Source organism: Ischnura elegans, chromosome X (assembly GCF_921293095.1).
Source record: "Ischnura elegans chromosome X, ioIscEleg1.1, whole genome shotgun sequence".
Lineage (NCBI taxonomy): Eukaryota > Metazoa > Arthropoda > Insecta > Odonata > Coenagrionidae > Ischnura > Ischnura elegans.
In genome coordinates this window covers 110562741-110577690 of record NC_060259.1, presented here as the reverse complement: position 1 = coordinate 110577690, position 14950 = coordinate 110562741, and the positions used below count along the sequence as shown (strand labels likewise).

Genomic DNA, 14950 nt, shown 5'->3' with positions numbered 1-14950 from the left:
TATGCCATTATTTGTCATCTAATGTTCAAATTGTACCGTCATGTATATTTTTGATCCTTCTTTCCACACTTGATACATCTGAGCTGTAAATATATTTACTTATTAGAATCAGGTCTTTGATTTGGTCATTTTATTATTTCTTTCATACTCCAAGGATGGCTTAGTCTGTTCTCTCCTCCTGCCAATAAGTGTAGACTCAGTTCTTTCATTGTTTCTAAGCTGACATCTGACAGTAATGTCATAAGCAAATTGCAACATACTATTTGTTCCCAATGGATTTTCACTCTTTGACACTTTGTTGACTTTTGTTTTAGGAGAATCATCAATCTAAACACAAAAGTTAGAGAACAGTTCACACTCTTGTCTCAATATTATCACCATTGTTATTTCTTCACCATGGTGTTCCATTCTTATATTAACAGGATAACGTACTACATTAAGTCTGCATATTTATGTACCTTTTATCAAGGTATTACTGTAAAGTGACAAAATAATCGCAGGGAGCTGGTTAAGCACACAATAATCAAGATCAAGAGCACTGTAAACAAATTACCATGCAGTTACTTACTTCTTGTCACCCTACAATGTGATTGTTTTTATTTGTATTTTATTGTTTTTTCAAGGTTTCATAATTTGTGCAATATGTATTAGGTTATCATTAATATGATACCACATATTTTATAAAGAGTGCAGATAATTTTCTCTGGTTTTCCACCAGTTTATGTTCTCCATGTCTCCTAATGTTTCGAGCAGCAACTTGCTGTTCATCCTTAGGGGATCACCTGAATGATCAGTTTCAGTCTGAATGATCCCCTCAGATTGAATAGCAATTCGCTGCTCGAAAAGTCGGGAGACATAGAGAACATTAACCGGTGGAAAACCTGAGAAACTTTTCTACATCTTATATGCCGGGAAAACCTAAGATCATACATCATTTTATAAAGATATTGCTTTGCAATTAGGTCTTGGCTCATGGACAAATACATATGAAAATAAATATGAAATATAAGTAATAGGTGAAGTCCTCAGACCAAGTTGTAAACATATGAGTATTATAAAGGAACTGCAAGATATTCAATTTTAATTTCAACAGAATTAGCGTTTGAAATGGTTGAGGAAGAAAGTAGTTGTGATACACCCTTGTCTATTCATTTTCTCATTTCTTTCACTTGAACTTAAACCCTAAAGGGTACAACGAATTTAACAATATACTAAAAGGCTTCATTGATCCCATAGTTTGTATTCAATTCAAGATTATTGATCTATTCAGTCAGCTAAATGCTTCTTTTTCTATGCATACTTGGTGTTCATACCTTTATTTTTATTTCCATAAATCATGAAAACTTGGTTCCCCTGCACCAGTCAAGGGAGGCTCTCCCCGCCTATATTTTATGCGCCTTATTTAATGATTGCATAGTACTTGCTTCCTTGTAAAATGAGTAAATTTTTTCTTTCTTTTCTTTAACACAGGAAGATTGACTAGCTAACTAGAAGTGATTTTCAAGCGATTAGCTCGGTTACGATACCTTACACATTTCTTTCTATCCAAAATACCACTATCAATATTCTTTCACAAAATTTGGTATTAAATTTATACATATATATCAATCATGATAATTCAGGTTTATAGGCATGGCACAAGAATGCTCTGAACATGATCGTTTCTATAGTGTACCATAAAATAAGAAATGAATTGTTTATGTCAACAAATATCCTTCAAAAATGACATATAATGATTTAATTTTGGAAAACCTTTGCAATTCATTAGAGAGAGATCAAAAATAAAACCTGCAGTGAGACCTGACACACTGTAGGTTTATTGTAGTGGATGTCGTTCTCATCCTAATCATAACGGCTTACAAGAGACTCCCTGGATATTTGAACACACGGATGTGACGAATACAAACGTCAATAACCCAACTAGCAACAACTTTAACATGTTACCTTACTTTTAAAATTTTTTTTCTATGTGTAACGGAAGCGAATCGACTAAAACAAACCTACGGCAAGACTAAAAAATGCAGTTAATTCGCTCATAAGCGGTAGCTTGAAATAATCAATTTCTCCAAAATAGAGCTCCAAATTTCTATTCTACCAACATAGCCACTGAGCAAAGAGTGAGTGACAATCAGGTAGTAATTGATTCCAACTAAAATGCGTTAAGCAGCAGAAATCGATATAGGAAAGGCATAAATGCGAATATGTTTACAACTTGAACTGTAACTCCCCACATAGCATTATTTTAATAAAAAAACAATGACTTCGGCATCCCAAGCAACCTACTTCGCAAATACAAACAAATTAAGGTGGACAAATCTAGCAACCCACAAAACAAGTATTTATCTGCTACTCCAAATTCCGTAAACGCTCCATTCGAAACGATATGTGCTTCCTAATAAATAGACACGATATATAAATAAAACAATACTTCTACTCCTAAGGACGCAAGGTAAACATCCGATTTCCATTCCTCAATGTAACACTACAATTAAAGTAAACTAAGTACATCAAGTACCCCTCATTAGAGACAAATATTAAATAGTGACGCAGACTTTGAGAATATGTGCACAGTACAAAAACTTACCACAAATTGTCCCTGAACTTCAAAGGAACACAAAAAACAGCTTATTTACAGATCTCAGCAAAGGAGTGTCATTGATCCTCCTTTACGTTTCTATTGAGTTAAATGCACCATATACCTTTAAAGTGTTGCTGGAGGACTTATCCAATTGTTCAAAACCGGAGCTCTGTTGTTGTTGCATGTGTTGCGGAGATTTAGTAGGAGTCCCTTGGCTTTGTAGTCTGTTTGGATTCACGTTAGAAGCCATCTTGTGATGTTGAATTACTATTTTTCAGGTATTTCTGACAACTTAGCCTCCAAGGTAAGATAATAAAATCTTAAATATAAGTAATACATATTAATTTGATATTATCAAGTCATTGGAAGACATGTTTTTAACTTTTCCAACGTCGGTTACGTCCCTGACACCGAGAGACACCCTACTTTGACGTAGCCTCATTCCGAGCAAACGTCCACTAAGCATCTGATTCCCATTGGTGGAACCGGTGGAACGCACCCAAACGCACCGGAATCCGGAATCCCGGAATGGTCCATATCGTCCATATGATCCAACCGACGCATGTTCTTCGCGCATCAATGATGATAATTAAGGCCTCGTAAAGGCACACTTCATTGCATTTAGCGTATATATGGGTGTCGCAATTTTTCCATCCTTGCCATTATTGATAATTTATCATTAAAGTTAATAAATTTTACCTTGATTTCGAATTTTGTGGTAACAGTCAAGTTTACGATAACTATTCTGTTAGTATTTGTGCATTTATATTAGGAAGTCGAGGCATTAATATTTTTGCGAAGAGTGATCATGGTTAATTAATAAACGTCAGTATTCATGTGATGCAGTCGCTCTTTTATAAATGAGGAATCTTTCGAGGAATAGGGAACTTGCATATATTTCAGATATAACAAATAACCCCAAAATTATATAGAAATATATGTTTGCATACCTCGGTGAAAGTTTTTTTATTATTTTATGACGTGGTTTGCGATATTTAATGCATTAAAGTTCACGATAATTTTCAAATGCAAGTGAGAATCGAAAACGCCCGATGATTGGCTGGTAGAAAAGTGACGTCATAGTTCTGTACGAGGTACGGCGGCACGGCCATAGTAGAGGTTGCATACTTGAATACAAGCGACGGCGTGGTTATGATTCATTTATTGAAGTGCAGACGTATCGGAGTTGTTCATTGTGACTTCAGGGCTATTATTTGATCTATTTCTCCTTCATTGAAAGCGATAGATTGCGTAAAGATGAAGGAATATGGTTATTCCTAGGCTGATCCTAGCAAGCTTCCTGTTACTGATTCCATCATGATAACAGAGTATTTTAGTGAAACTGTAGACTTCGTCGGCGCCGAAAGTCGATGCCGAGAAATGGAAAGGTAGCTGATGTGCATCTGAAATGTCTTATAGTTCATAACAAAGTGAGACTTGCGTATAATATTGGCGAAAGCGTATACTCATGTGAAATGTGTATTCCCATACAAAAAAATCTGTGCTGCGACTGCACTAAATCTGCACTGTAACTGGACTAAACTCTGTGTTTAGCACAGTCACAGTACACTTTTCTGTACTAGACTGTACTATGGCAGCTAGAATTTGAGAAGAACTGTACTGTAACAGTGCTGGATCACTGTGCTTGAACTGTGCTAGAGCTCAGACTGCACTTTGACTGGGCTGGGTAACATGACTGGAGCTGTACTATGACTCAAACTGGACTGTGACTGGGTTGGGTAACTGGACTGGAACTGTACTATAGCTCAAACTGGACTGTGACAGGGCTAGAAAACATGACTGGAAGTGTACTGTGGCTAAAAGTGGACTGTGACTGGGCTGGGAAACATGACTGGATCTGTACTATGGCTCAAACCACTGCGACAGGGCTGGACTTAAACTAGTCATTGACAGGAGAAAGTATTTCCTATATTATTTCATATTACGATCAACTATCATTTCCATGAGAATATGAATGCGTAAATTATATAAAAATTTATGCTGACATTACAGCGGCAATGCATAGCTCCAGCTTGCTTATTATTTTGGTAAAGTATGGTCAAAAGAACAACTTCCGCCGATACTCAGCCATCTTTGTTAGAGCATTGGTGTTGAACCGGTTGTAACATTACTTGTTTACGTGCTCTGAATTCTACGCTGTACGATGGATACGTCGATGTAAGATCGACGCTAAGAACATGAAGAAGTGAACTTTACTTCAATTACATCAAAATTAGCTACTTAGCCGGGAATTTTTCTTGCGGGTGAAGTGATATCGTCGATTTTGCTGAAATCCGTGTGGTTCGCGATGAATCAACTTTCCACGATTGATTTCGACGACTCGCAATCTACTCCTTGCGAAGCACGAGAGAGTTGAAAAAAAGACATATCTTTATTTATACTCTGCTGCTGGAGGTAAGTACTCAACTTCTCTAAAATTAAATTAAGACAAACTTAAACAGTCAAATTTTGAAGTAACACTTTATTAGATATCAGTATGTAATGTTTTTTCCTTTTAATTTCAGGAAGGAAGCCAAAGAGGCAAATGAATTGAGCGGCCATTCCTTAACAAGACTTTCATTTTTATGTTTATAATCATGAGTATATTTTTATTTAATAAATTTCTTTTATTTTCATATCTTATTGTCATTTATTGTGCTCCACGGCGTTAGTACTGAAACTTCATCAACAAAAACTATCAAGGTGGGCATATTTGTGGCAACTAGACAAATAGCACTGAAGTAAATTTTGGTGGTTTTTATGTTGAGTGCCCGTTGATGTGCAGAATAGGATTTGTCAATTTTTCTCATAGAACCTAAGGGCTTCGATTGCAATAATTTTAGTACCATAAACTTTGACATATCCTGACAACCAACTAAATGGGAATTGCTGATCCACACGTCTTCCTCTATCTCCACAGTTTCCAAATCAAGGGCCGCGGAACATTCCTCTTGTGACTCGACTTTTTCTGAAAAGCAAGCAACGGCGTAGAATAAAATCAAAAGAATGCTGCGATTCATTTTTTGAGACCACCTCTGGATTCCATTCTTTTTCCATCTACAACTTCCTTTATCTTTCGGGGTAAACTATGGGACAAGATAATGTTTGAATATTTTCATTAATTTATAACAAAATATAAGTTCTAGAAATACCCAAAAGCCATTTTATTAATCCGCACTGATGAGTGTAGATTAATGTGGAAGATGAATGCTGTAGACGTAGTAGTTTTCCCTAGGTTGAGTTGCAAAGTTCATGAAGTTGACAAAACGGCTAATTTTTCGGTGCGCGGAGTCATTTATTGCACTGGCCGTGTCTACATTTTTGAATTTTTTTGTAATAAAATAAATCAGAATTTAGGATAAAATTTCCTTTAAAATGACGTATAGTTCATTATTATAGCATGCAGTGAAGCCAGGATATAAATTTGCAAAGTACAGCGGCACATCATTTTGACGCCGACAGTAGAAGAAAACGCTGTCTTCTTGGCTGGCACTCGAATGCATGAGGATCAACGTTGCTCTGTATTTTCATATTTCCTCCCTTGATTTTAAACATCATGGAATTTCCTATGTCCTTCCGTAACTGAAATTGAACAAGTGCCATAAATAATTTGAGTCCATCGTAACCACAGTCTAAACATGTTTAGACTGTGATCGTAACCATCGAGAAACACCTATCGCGATTTTTGTTGAGAAGTTGAGTTTTTATTCTACGGCGGCCGAATTATCGAAAAATCTCAGTTTCAAGTTATTCAGTCGATGAAATACGGAAATATTATTTATATTAAAGTTATCTTCGCTCACATAGCACACGGGTTCATCATTCAGTGTATTATACTCTTATTTTTCCGTAACGCTCATCCCGACAGACGGCATGCATCGAGGTTATTATTCTAATTTCCTCCGTGGGAATGCCGACGAAAATTTTTTTCTGGGGTGTTATTGCACAGAGGAACAATGCACCACTTGTAATTTTTCCTTATTTCAGCCATGTTCTCCTTAAACGCAACGTGGCTCTTCCAAACCTGCAGTTAGTGGGCTTGGATCTTGGACTCGTACTGAACTATGACGTCACAGCCAAAGATTAGTGGGGGCGGTATTTTTTAGCCCGCGAAACTCGGGCGACTTTTGGGAGTCATTTTCTAGAGTATAAACTGAATTTTAAGCGGAAAAAAGTATATTGCGGTACTGTGTTTACTGTAGTATATCAGCATACTGTTTATAAAAAGTATGCAATTTCCCTATTGCGCATTCGTCATCATTTTAATAGCGACGAATACGCCAAACCGTGAGGACGGCGTCTACAGGGAAACGAGGGGAACTGTCATACGCTAAAAATTACCGTAGACGAGCCGCGGAAGATTCTCTACAGCGCTTCAGCTCTGGTTCGAAGCGGAAACCGAGATGAGAATGGAATGGGAGTGAGTTTCGATCGTGTGAAATCACGCCATTGTCGTATCGATTTTAACTCTAAAGTACAGGCAGTGCTATTTGCAGGCCGTGTGCGTGCGCTGCGCCTGCATTTTATCGTCATATTATTTACTTGCGTTTATTTACATGTATTTAAGTAGAAAGATATTCCAGTTTCCATTGCATTTATTTCACTCTAAATACTTATTTTTTATTTTGTTTTTCTTTCCCCAAAAACTATCGTCAATTTTCTAACGATATCGATGCTTTATTGTTGTGATTGTTTTTGTTTGAATATGGCTGGTAATCTCCCAACTATCGTATTACTGTATTCATTTGTTTTTTTTCTGTTCTTCACCGGAAGTCTGTTCTTTTAATAAATTGCAGTTTCGCCATGTTATTCAACACGTGTGGTCGTGTTCATTTACCACTCCTCCTGAATCTAAAACCATCGTCCCCCCAGTAACTATTTACAACAGGTTATGGGCCCAGCGCACTTTCCACTGCGCTGCTGAATTCAGATTTCTTTATTTTTGTGGTAAACCGTGTGGTAGCAAAGATGCAAGAATCTCAGGTCACTTCGCAGGCGTATGGTTTCGAAAAACTCGTTGGGCGGGAAAACTATTATGACTGGTCGTTCGCGATGACGAACTATTTACGTCGTAATGGATTGTGGAGTTGTGTCCAGGGAAGTGATAATGGCGAAGGTAAAGAACGTAGGGACGAGAAAGCTTTAGCAGACATTTGCCTTATGGTGCAGCCTGTGGTATATCCCCATGTAAGGCCAGCTAAAACGGCAAAGGATGCCTGGAATGCTTTATCCAAGGCATATGAGGATAAAGGCAAGTGGCGGTATGTATCCCTGCTTCGTTCTATGTGCCAAATGAGGCTCGAAAAGTTTGAAACCATGGACACTTATATCAGCGAGGTGATAATGTTGGCACACAAGCTCGAGGGTATCGGTGAGCCGATGGCGGAAAACTTTGTTGCAGCAATGTTGCTTCAGGGGCTGCCAAATTCGTATGACAATCTTGTCATGGCCATCACGAGTGGGGAGAATGTCTTAAATTTGGATCGTGTGAAGACGATTTTGCTAGACGAAAGCTACCGGAAGAGCGTGAGTGCCGGTCAAAATGCGAGTGTTCCCGAAACCACTGCCCTGTATTCCAAGGGCAAGAAGTACAACTCTTCGACCATGGCTGGGAGTTCATCAGTTGTGAAGGCGTGGAAGTGCTGGAACTGTGGTGAAAAGGGGCATCTTAAAACACAATGCCCGCAGTCGCAGAAGAAGAGGGATCCGAACGAGAACAGAGCCGAGGTTAAGGGAGAGAAGAAAGGAGAAAATAGGAAACCGCTGAGAAGTCTTCTGTGTGCCCTGTCGGCTGCATCGTGTGACTCAGATTGGTTTGTAGATTCCGGAGCATCCGTGCATATGTCACCCCATGAAGACCGTATGCATGATTATTGTCGTGACGTTGACAGTCATATTGAGATTACTGTCGGAAATAACGGTAAGCTTAAAAGCAGAGGTGTTGGATCTGTGAACCTAAATGTAAGTGATCACATTTGTGAACTTAAACATGTTGTGCATGTTCCTGGATTGAAAGAAAATTTGATTTCTGTAAGTCAAGTTGCCGACAAAGGGATCACTGTTGTTTATGATAAAAAGGGTTGTAAAATGTATGATGATGACTTTGTCTGTAATGGTACAGAACTAGCTACTGCAAGTAGAACGAGTAATGGGTTATACCGTTTGGATGTTAAATCAAAGCAGGCATTTGTGTGCAATATTAATGATTATGAATTGTGGCATCAAAGAATGGGTCATTTGGGTATGCAAAATATGATATTGTTGCGGGATAAATTAAGTGATTGCATTGATTTCAAGTATGAACCTGCTGATGATTGTAATGCTTGTGTTCTTGGAAAACAGCACAGAAATCCTTTTCCTAAGGAAGGAGGTACTAGGGCAGATGAGGTACTAGGTCTTGTTCACTCTGATCTGTGTGATTTTGGTTCTAATGTAAAGTCATGGAGTGGGTCAAGGTACATTCTTACTTTGATAGATGATTTCTCTCGCAGAACGACTGTTTATTTCTTAAAGAGCAAGTCTGAAACCAAGCAGAGAGTGATTGATTTTGTAAATATGGCTGAAAATGTAACTGGTAAAAGGTTGAAAATTTTCAGGTCTGATAATGGAACTGAGTTCTTGAGTGATGAGTTACAGAATTTCTTTAAAAGCAGAGGAATCACACATCAGAGAACTGTAAGGTATACTCCACAGCAAAATGGTGTAGCAGAGAGACTGAATCGCACCATTCTGGAGAAAGTGCGATGCATGCTCTTTCACGCAGGAAGTCCTAAGGAGATGTGGGCAGAAGCAGCTAACACTGCTGTGTACTTATTAAACAGAAGCCCCCACAGGAGTGTCCCTGACAATGTCCCTGAGGTCCTGTGGTCAGGTAAGAAAGTCAGCTATGATCAGCTCAAGGTGTTTGGTTCTGATGCATATGCTCTAATCCCTGAGGAAATAAGGGGGGATAAACTAAATCCTAGGAGCAAGAAAATGGTCTTTGTGGGTTACTCTTCAGCTTCCAAGGGGTATCGTTTGCTTAATCCTGAAAACCCGAGAGAAATTCTTGTTGCTCGTGATGTTAAATTCATTGAAAATAGTTTCACTGCAATTAAGGCTATTGGTAAAGGGAAGAAGGGTTCTTTCAGTATGCCTGTGCCTGTAAACTTAGATGATGATTTGCCATTTACTTCAGTGTGTAATGTCAGTGATGATGTTCATTGTCAGAGTGAAACAAATGCCAATGTCAATCACATTCATGGAGCAGAGAATGATATTGAAAATCTGTCTTTTGCGGATGCAAATGAGGTGCAAATAAATCCTGGAAATAATGTCGATGAAGGTGAAAGGAGGTATCCTATGAGGGAAAGGCAAAGGAAGGAATTTCCTGGTTTTGAGTTATATTTAGCATGTGATGAAAAGGTAGAACCTACATCAGTTACCGAGGCATTAAATGGTACTGATAAAATTCATTGGAAAGAAGCTATGGAAAGAGAGATCAGTTCTTTTCAGGATAACGATGTGTGGGATCTTGTAGACAGACCTAAGGGTGGAAATATAGTGCAATGCAAATGGGTTTTTAAATTGAAGCGGAATGGGGAGGGAGAAGTGGACAAGTATAAGGCTCGCCTGGTAGCTAAGGGTTTCTCTCAGCGTTATGGTATTGATTATCTTGACACTTTTGCTCCTGTGGTGAGACATGATACCTTACGATTGTGTTTTTCAATTGCTGTTGCTCATGGTTTGCATGTACATCACTTGGATGTTTCCACAGCCTTTTTGAATGGTTCACTAAGTGAAGACATTTTCATGTACCAACCGGAAGGTTTTGTTTCAGATGCAAGTAAAGTGTATAAGTTAAAGAAGGCCATTTATGGCCTGAAACAGGCTTCGCGTTCCTGGTATGAGAGAATGGATGAAGTCGTATTAAGTGTTGGTTTTAAGAAATCTCAACATGAGCCTTGTGTTTATTTTTGGAGAGATGGTGCATCCATGGTTATAATATGTGTCTATGTTGATGACTTTTTTGTATTCTTTAATGATGAAGTTCAAGCTGAGAAACTGAAACAAAAGCTCCACTCTTGTTTTAAGGTAAAAGACTTAGGATCAGTCGTGGATTGCCTGGGAATGAGGGTAGAAATGGGTAATGGTAAAGTAAAGTTGAACCAAAAACAGGTAATTTTGAACTTGCTGAGTAAGGTGGGGATGGCAGAATGTAAGTCTGTGTCAACCCCTATGGTTCCTGGCACTCGACTGACCAAGGGTGAATCGATAACGTGTGATAGTGTACCTTACCAACAAGTGATTGGAAGTTTACTGTATTTATCAGTGTGTACCAGGCCTGATATATCCTATGCTACCAATTACCTCAGCCAGTTCAACAACTGCTATGGAAATGAACACTGGCAGTGTGTGAAAAGAGTGTTAAGGTATTTAAAAGGAACAATTGATGCAGGAATAGAATTCCGAAGGACTGAGAATAATCCGGATATTTGTGGTTTTGTTGATGCGTCATTTGCTAATGACGTCAACAGAAAATCAGTGACTGGGTATGTTTTTGTGTCTGCTGGTGGACCAATCTGCTGGGAGAGTAAAAAACAAAGTGTAACTGCCTTGTCTTCAACCGAGGCAGAGTATATTGCCATTGACTCTGCAGGTAGGAAGGCCACTTACTTGAAGGGGTTACTCTCTGAGTTATGTGGTAGGAAGGGGCCAATTCTTTTATGGAATGATAACCAGAGTGCACTAAAATTAGCCTCTGACAATGGATTGCATGCTCGCACTCAGCATATAGAAGTGAAGTTTCATCACATCAGGGAACTTGTTAAGCATAAGAAGGTTGTCCTCAATTACATGGAATCTGAAAAAATGATTGCCGATGTGTTTACTAAGGCACTTAATGTGACTGCACACCGCAAGTGCATTATTCCTCTGGGTATGGTTAATTGTAAAAATGCAATGTAAAGTTGGTAGATTAAGGGAGAGTGTTGTGATTGTTTTTGTTTGAATATGGCTGGTAATCTCCCAACTATCGTATTACTGTATTCATTTGTTTTTCTGTTCTTCACCGGAAGTCTGTTCTTTTAATAAATTGCAGTTTCGCCATGTTATTCAACACGTGTGGTCGTGTTCATTTACCACTCCTCCTGAATCTAAAACCATCGTCCCCCCAGTAACTATTTACAACATTTATTCAGTGTGCGATTCTTCTATTTCAATTATTAGTTATACGTTTCTTTATTTGGTGGAGGCCGACGAAAATATAATTTCTTGGTGTAGGAGTTCAAAATCTTATGCTGGCTGAAGGTGATTCAAAAGTACCGGGGAAAAGGACCATTGGCGAGCGCTGCGGCGTAGTGACGGTGCTTACTATGGTGGCGCGCCTTCGAATCGACGAGGTTGTCATGTGCACTGTGGTACCGGCGTGGTGAAAACTTCAAAAACTCCGCGTATCAATTTTACCCAATGACTTTGCTGAATTTTTAGGGGTGAGTGAGATATGTGAGTATCCATCAAGGAATCTTCATTTAATTTTTGGAAAAATTTACAATTCCAAGGAATAATCCTAAAAATATATCAGCGGCCAACAATCCTTAAATATATCCCGTAAGTTCACTGATTAACCAATTTCTAAATGTTCACGGAGTTTTTCTCTTTCAGATCCTTCATTACCTGTTCCAAGCATTTTATTCGAAGCCGCTTCTCTTGCACAAGTAGGAGGAGGAGAAACCATTCATCTTGTAGTGGGAGCAGATGGTTGTTCCTCTCCCGCACTTGAACTGCCGTCACTCTCACCTAGTATGTACCATTTAAGGCTGTATTCGGAGTCACTGCAGGCTCATCGATGAAAAGTGGATAGTAGTCGCTCTCTGAGTACTGTTTATCATGTGCTGGACTCCATTGTGATCCTCTCCTGTAAAACAATTTATTAATATGTCGCTTCTCAACCTTTCCCTTGGCGGACATAAGAAAGTAGCTGTGCAACTCCATTGCCTTCTAGATCACACCAAGAAGCCACTCCCTAGTAGCAATCGATATCCATATAATATCCATAGATGGTTACCAATATCCAATAAGCATTATATCTAAAAGTAATATTGTATGGATATTGTGAGGATATTGATATGTGCTGGCTTTTTGAAAAAGCATAATATCCAAAAGTAATATTGTGTGGATATTGTAATGATGTTAATTTTCTATTGACTTTTGGATATTAATGGGAATGATAGACATTTCTTTAATTCCATTCAAACATACCTGAACATAATTAGTGAATACATTGTGCACCAGGGGAGCAGCCAGGAATAAATGGTTTTAGGCGCAACTAACACTGGGGGATCTGAGGGTCTGGAATACCCGCTAGGGTAAGTGGGATATGCAAGGGCCCTCCCCTAGAATAATTTTCAGATAAATGTCTCAAAAGGTGAGTTTTACGGCTTTCTGAGGGATATTTTATTGATCGCTCACACTATATATTCTATCAGTAATATTAATCAAATTAAAAGAAATGGATTAAACTTTAAAATTTCCCTAAGCTCTAAGGGTAGGGAGGTTTATCCCCCAAACCCCCCTCGCTGCGCTAGTGATGTATACTATGGTTGCAATGAAAAAGGAATGCAAATATAATTTAGGCAACAAAAAGTGAAAACAGGGGCAAGCAAGTATTTTCGTAACTTTTGGTAACCATGAGAAATATATATTTGGCGTTATAAATACCTAAGTTACATATTTTGCCTATTATACCCATGTGGAAAAATCCCAGTACTGGGCCAGTATTGGCCCAGTACTGGGATACTTCCAAAATTGGCAAGAAAATGCCAGTATCGGCCCAGTACTGGGCCGGTTCCGGGCCGGTTCCGGGCCGGTACTGGGCCGTTACTGGGCCGGTTCCGGGCCGTTACTGGGCCGGTTCCGGGCCGTTACTGGGCCGGTTCCGGGCCGTTACTGGGCCGGTTCCGGGCCGTTACTGGGCCGGTTCTGGGCAATTACTGGGCCGGTACCGGGCCAGCTCCAAGCGGTACTGGGCTGGTTCCGGCCTAGTGCTATAATCAAATTCGAATAAAATAATCGCATTGAAAAAAAAACATTTTAAAGGTTTATTTAAAGTCATATAATTCGGTTACATAGAAAGATATATGGTCAAAAAAGATAGTAATTAAGAATTAATATTTCATTAAATAGACGTATTTAAGTTTGCCTTTGCCTTTTTTCGAATTTCGCACAATCTCGTGTACAATTGCTTCTTCACATAACTGTGATCTTCCACCTTTATATTTCCGGCTCTCGCGTAGTGTTCTGCATAGTCTGAAAATGAAGGATGGAGAAAGCATAAAAGCATTGAAATATCTTTATCCTCTCCATTAATTTACTATCACTATTGTTTTGACTTTCATTGTTTCATTAGTGTTGAGATTACTGTGTATGCAATAACCAACGAAACAATAACTAACCTGTAATTATACTCTGTCCAAAGCTTAATCGGCCCCAAGAAAATTATTTAAGACCTTATAAAAGGCAGTTTTTTAGACTAAGGCCTTTTAGGTGATTCATCGAAGCACCAGTGATGGCATATGGCCCAGCTATTAATAGGATTATAGTTGTTTTAAAGAACTTACTTCTAAGGAAGTTTGGTCCAATGGTGTCAGCAACCCACACATTTACAGCTCCAGCTGGAAGAATTTGTTCACAAGGCAAACTGGTATATTTACGGGAGTGCAATCCTTGATGATTTTCTCCACGGGTCTCCGAGGAGCCTCTCTTCTTTGAGAACGATACCTAGCCATGTTGGGGCAGAGAAACTTCCACTGCCATTAATTGCTATTTTAATCTGGCCTTGCATACTGTCTCTTTGTTCTGTAACTTTTTGGGATGCAAATAAAAAGATGCACTGAAAATAAATTTTTTTAAGCATATTTTGAATTTTTGCGATTTCATTCTTCTACCATAAACTCATGCTGCTGTAAGGATAATGCTATATAGCGAATGGTGAGTAAGTATCTGTGTTTAAGGTATGCTTAGTTATTCTGAGGATTGTTGTACGCTTTGTATGGAGTGGTTACCAGTTCTAAATTTTGCATTCTTTTTTTTGATTCGAGATTTGAGAACTAATGCTGTTTTGGCTGAGTGAAGTACTGATGGTAAGCCTAGAGTGAAAGTCTATGGAAATTTTACTTTCTAGGTTATGACCGTCATAGAATTCTACCCTGTGTGCCAAACTTCTTGTCAAGGTAATTTCGTTTTGGTTTACTACCCTGTGGCCATAGTTATGCAGGTTATTCCGGACCTTTTCATTGATGGTATGCTTTCAGTGTAAATCCCCAAAAGCAATTCCATCATTCATGTGCAGGTCTGAATTATCATCGCTGCTATGCTCGTAGATATGTCTACTTG

The 14950-nt window shown here is 38.7% G+C and overlaps 1 protein-coding gene and 1 long non-coding RNA gene across 5 annotated transcripts in view; both read right to left on the bottom strand.

The window, feature by feature from the left end:
• Positions 1–3048, bottom strand: part of LOC124171717 (CTTNBP2 N-terminal-like protein) — a 156892-nt gene extending 153844 nt beyond the window's left edge. For all 4 annotated transcript variants that reach the window (XM_046550987.1, XM_046550988.1, XM_046550989.1 and 1 more), the window contains exon 1: positions 2700–3048. In XM_046550987.1, coding sequence (XP_046406943.1) covers positions 2700–2828 — 129 coding nt within the window. In that variant the 5' untranslated portion in view covers positions 2829–3048. The remainder of the gene's footprint in view (positions 1–2699) is intronic.
• A 10588-nt stretch (positions 3049–13636) lies between these two features.
• LOC124171486 lies at positions 13637–14341 on the bottom strand. Its single transcript, XR_006867746.1, has 2 exons — positions 14176–14341; positions 13637–13864 (listed from the first exon to the last, which is right to left on the bottom strand). It is a non-coding gene; the product is annotated as an uncharacterized LOC124171486 (long non-coding RNA).
• Positions 14342–14950: the final 609 nt, after the last annotated feature.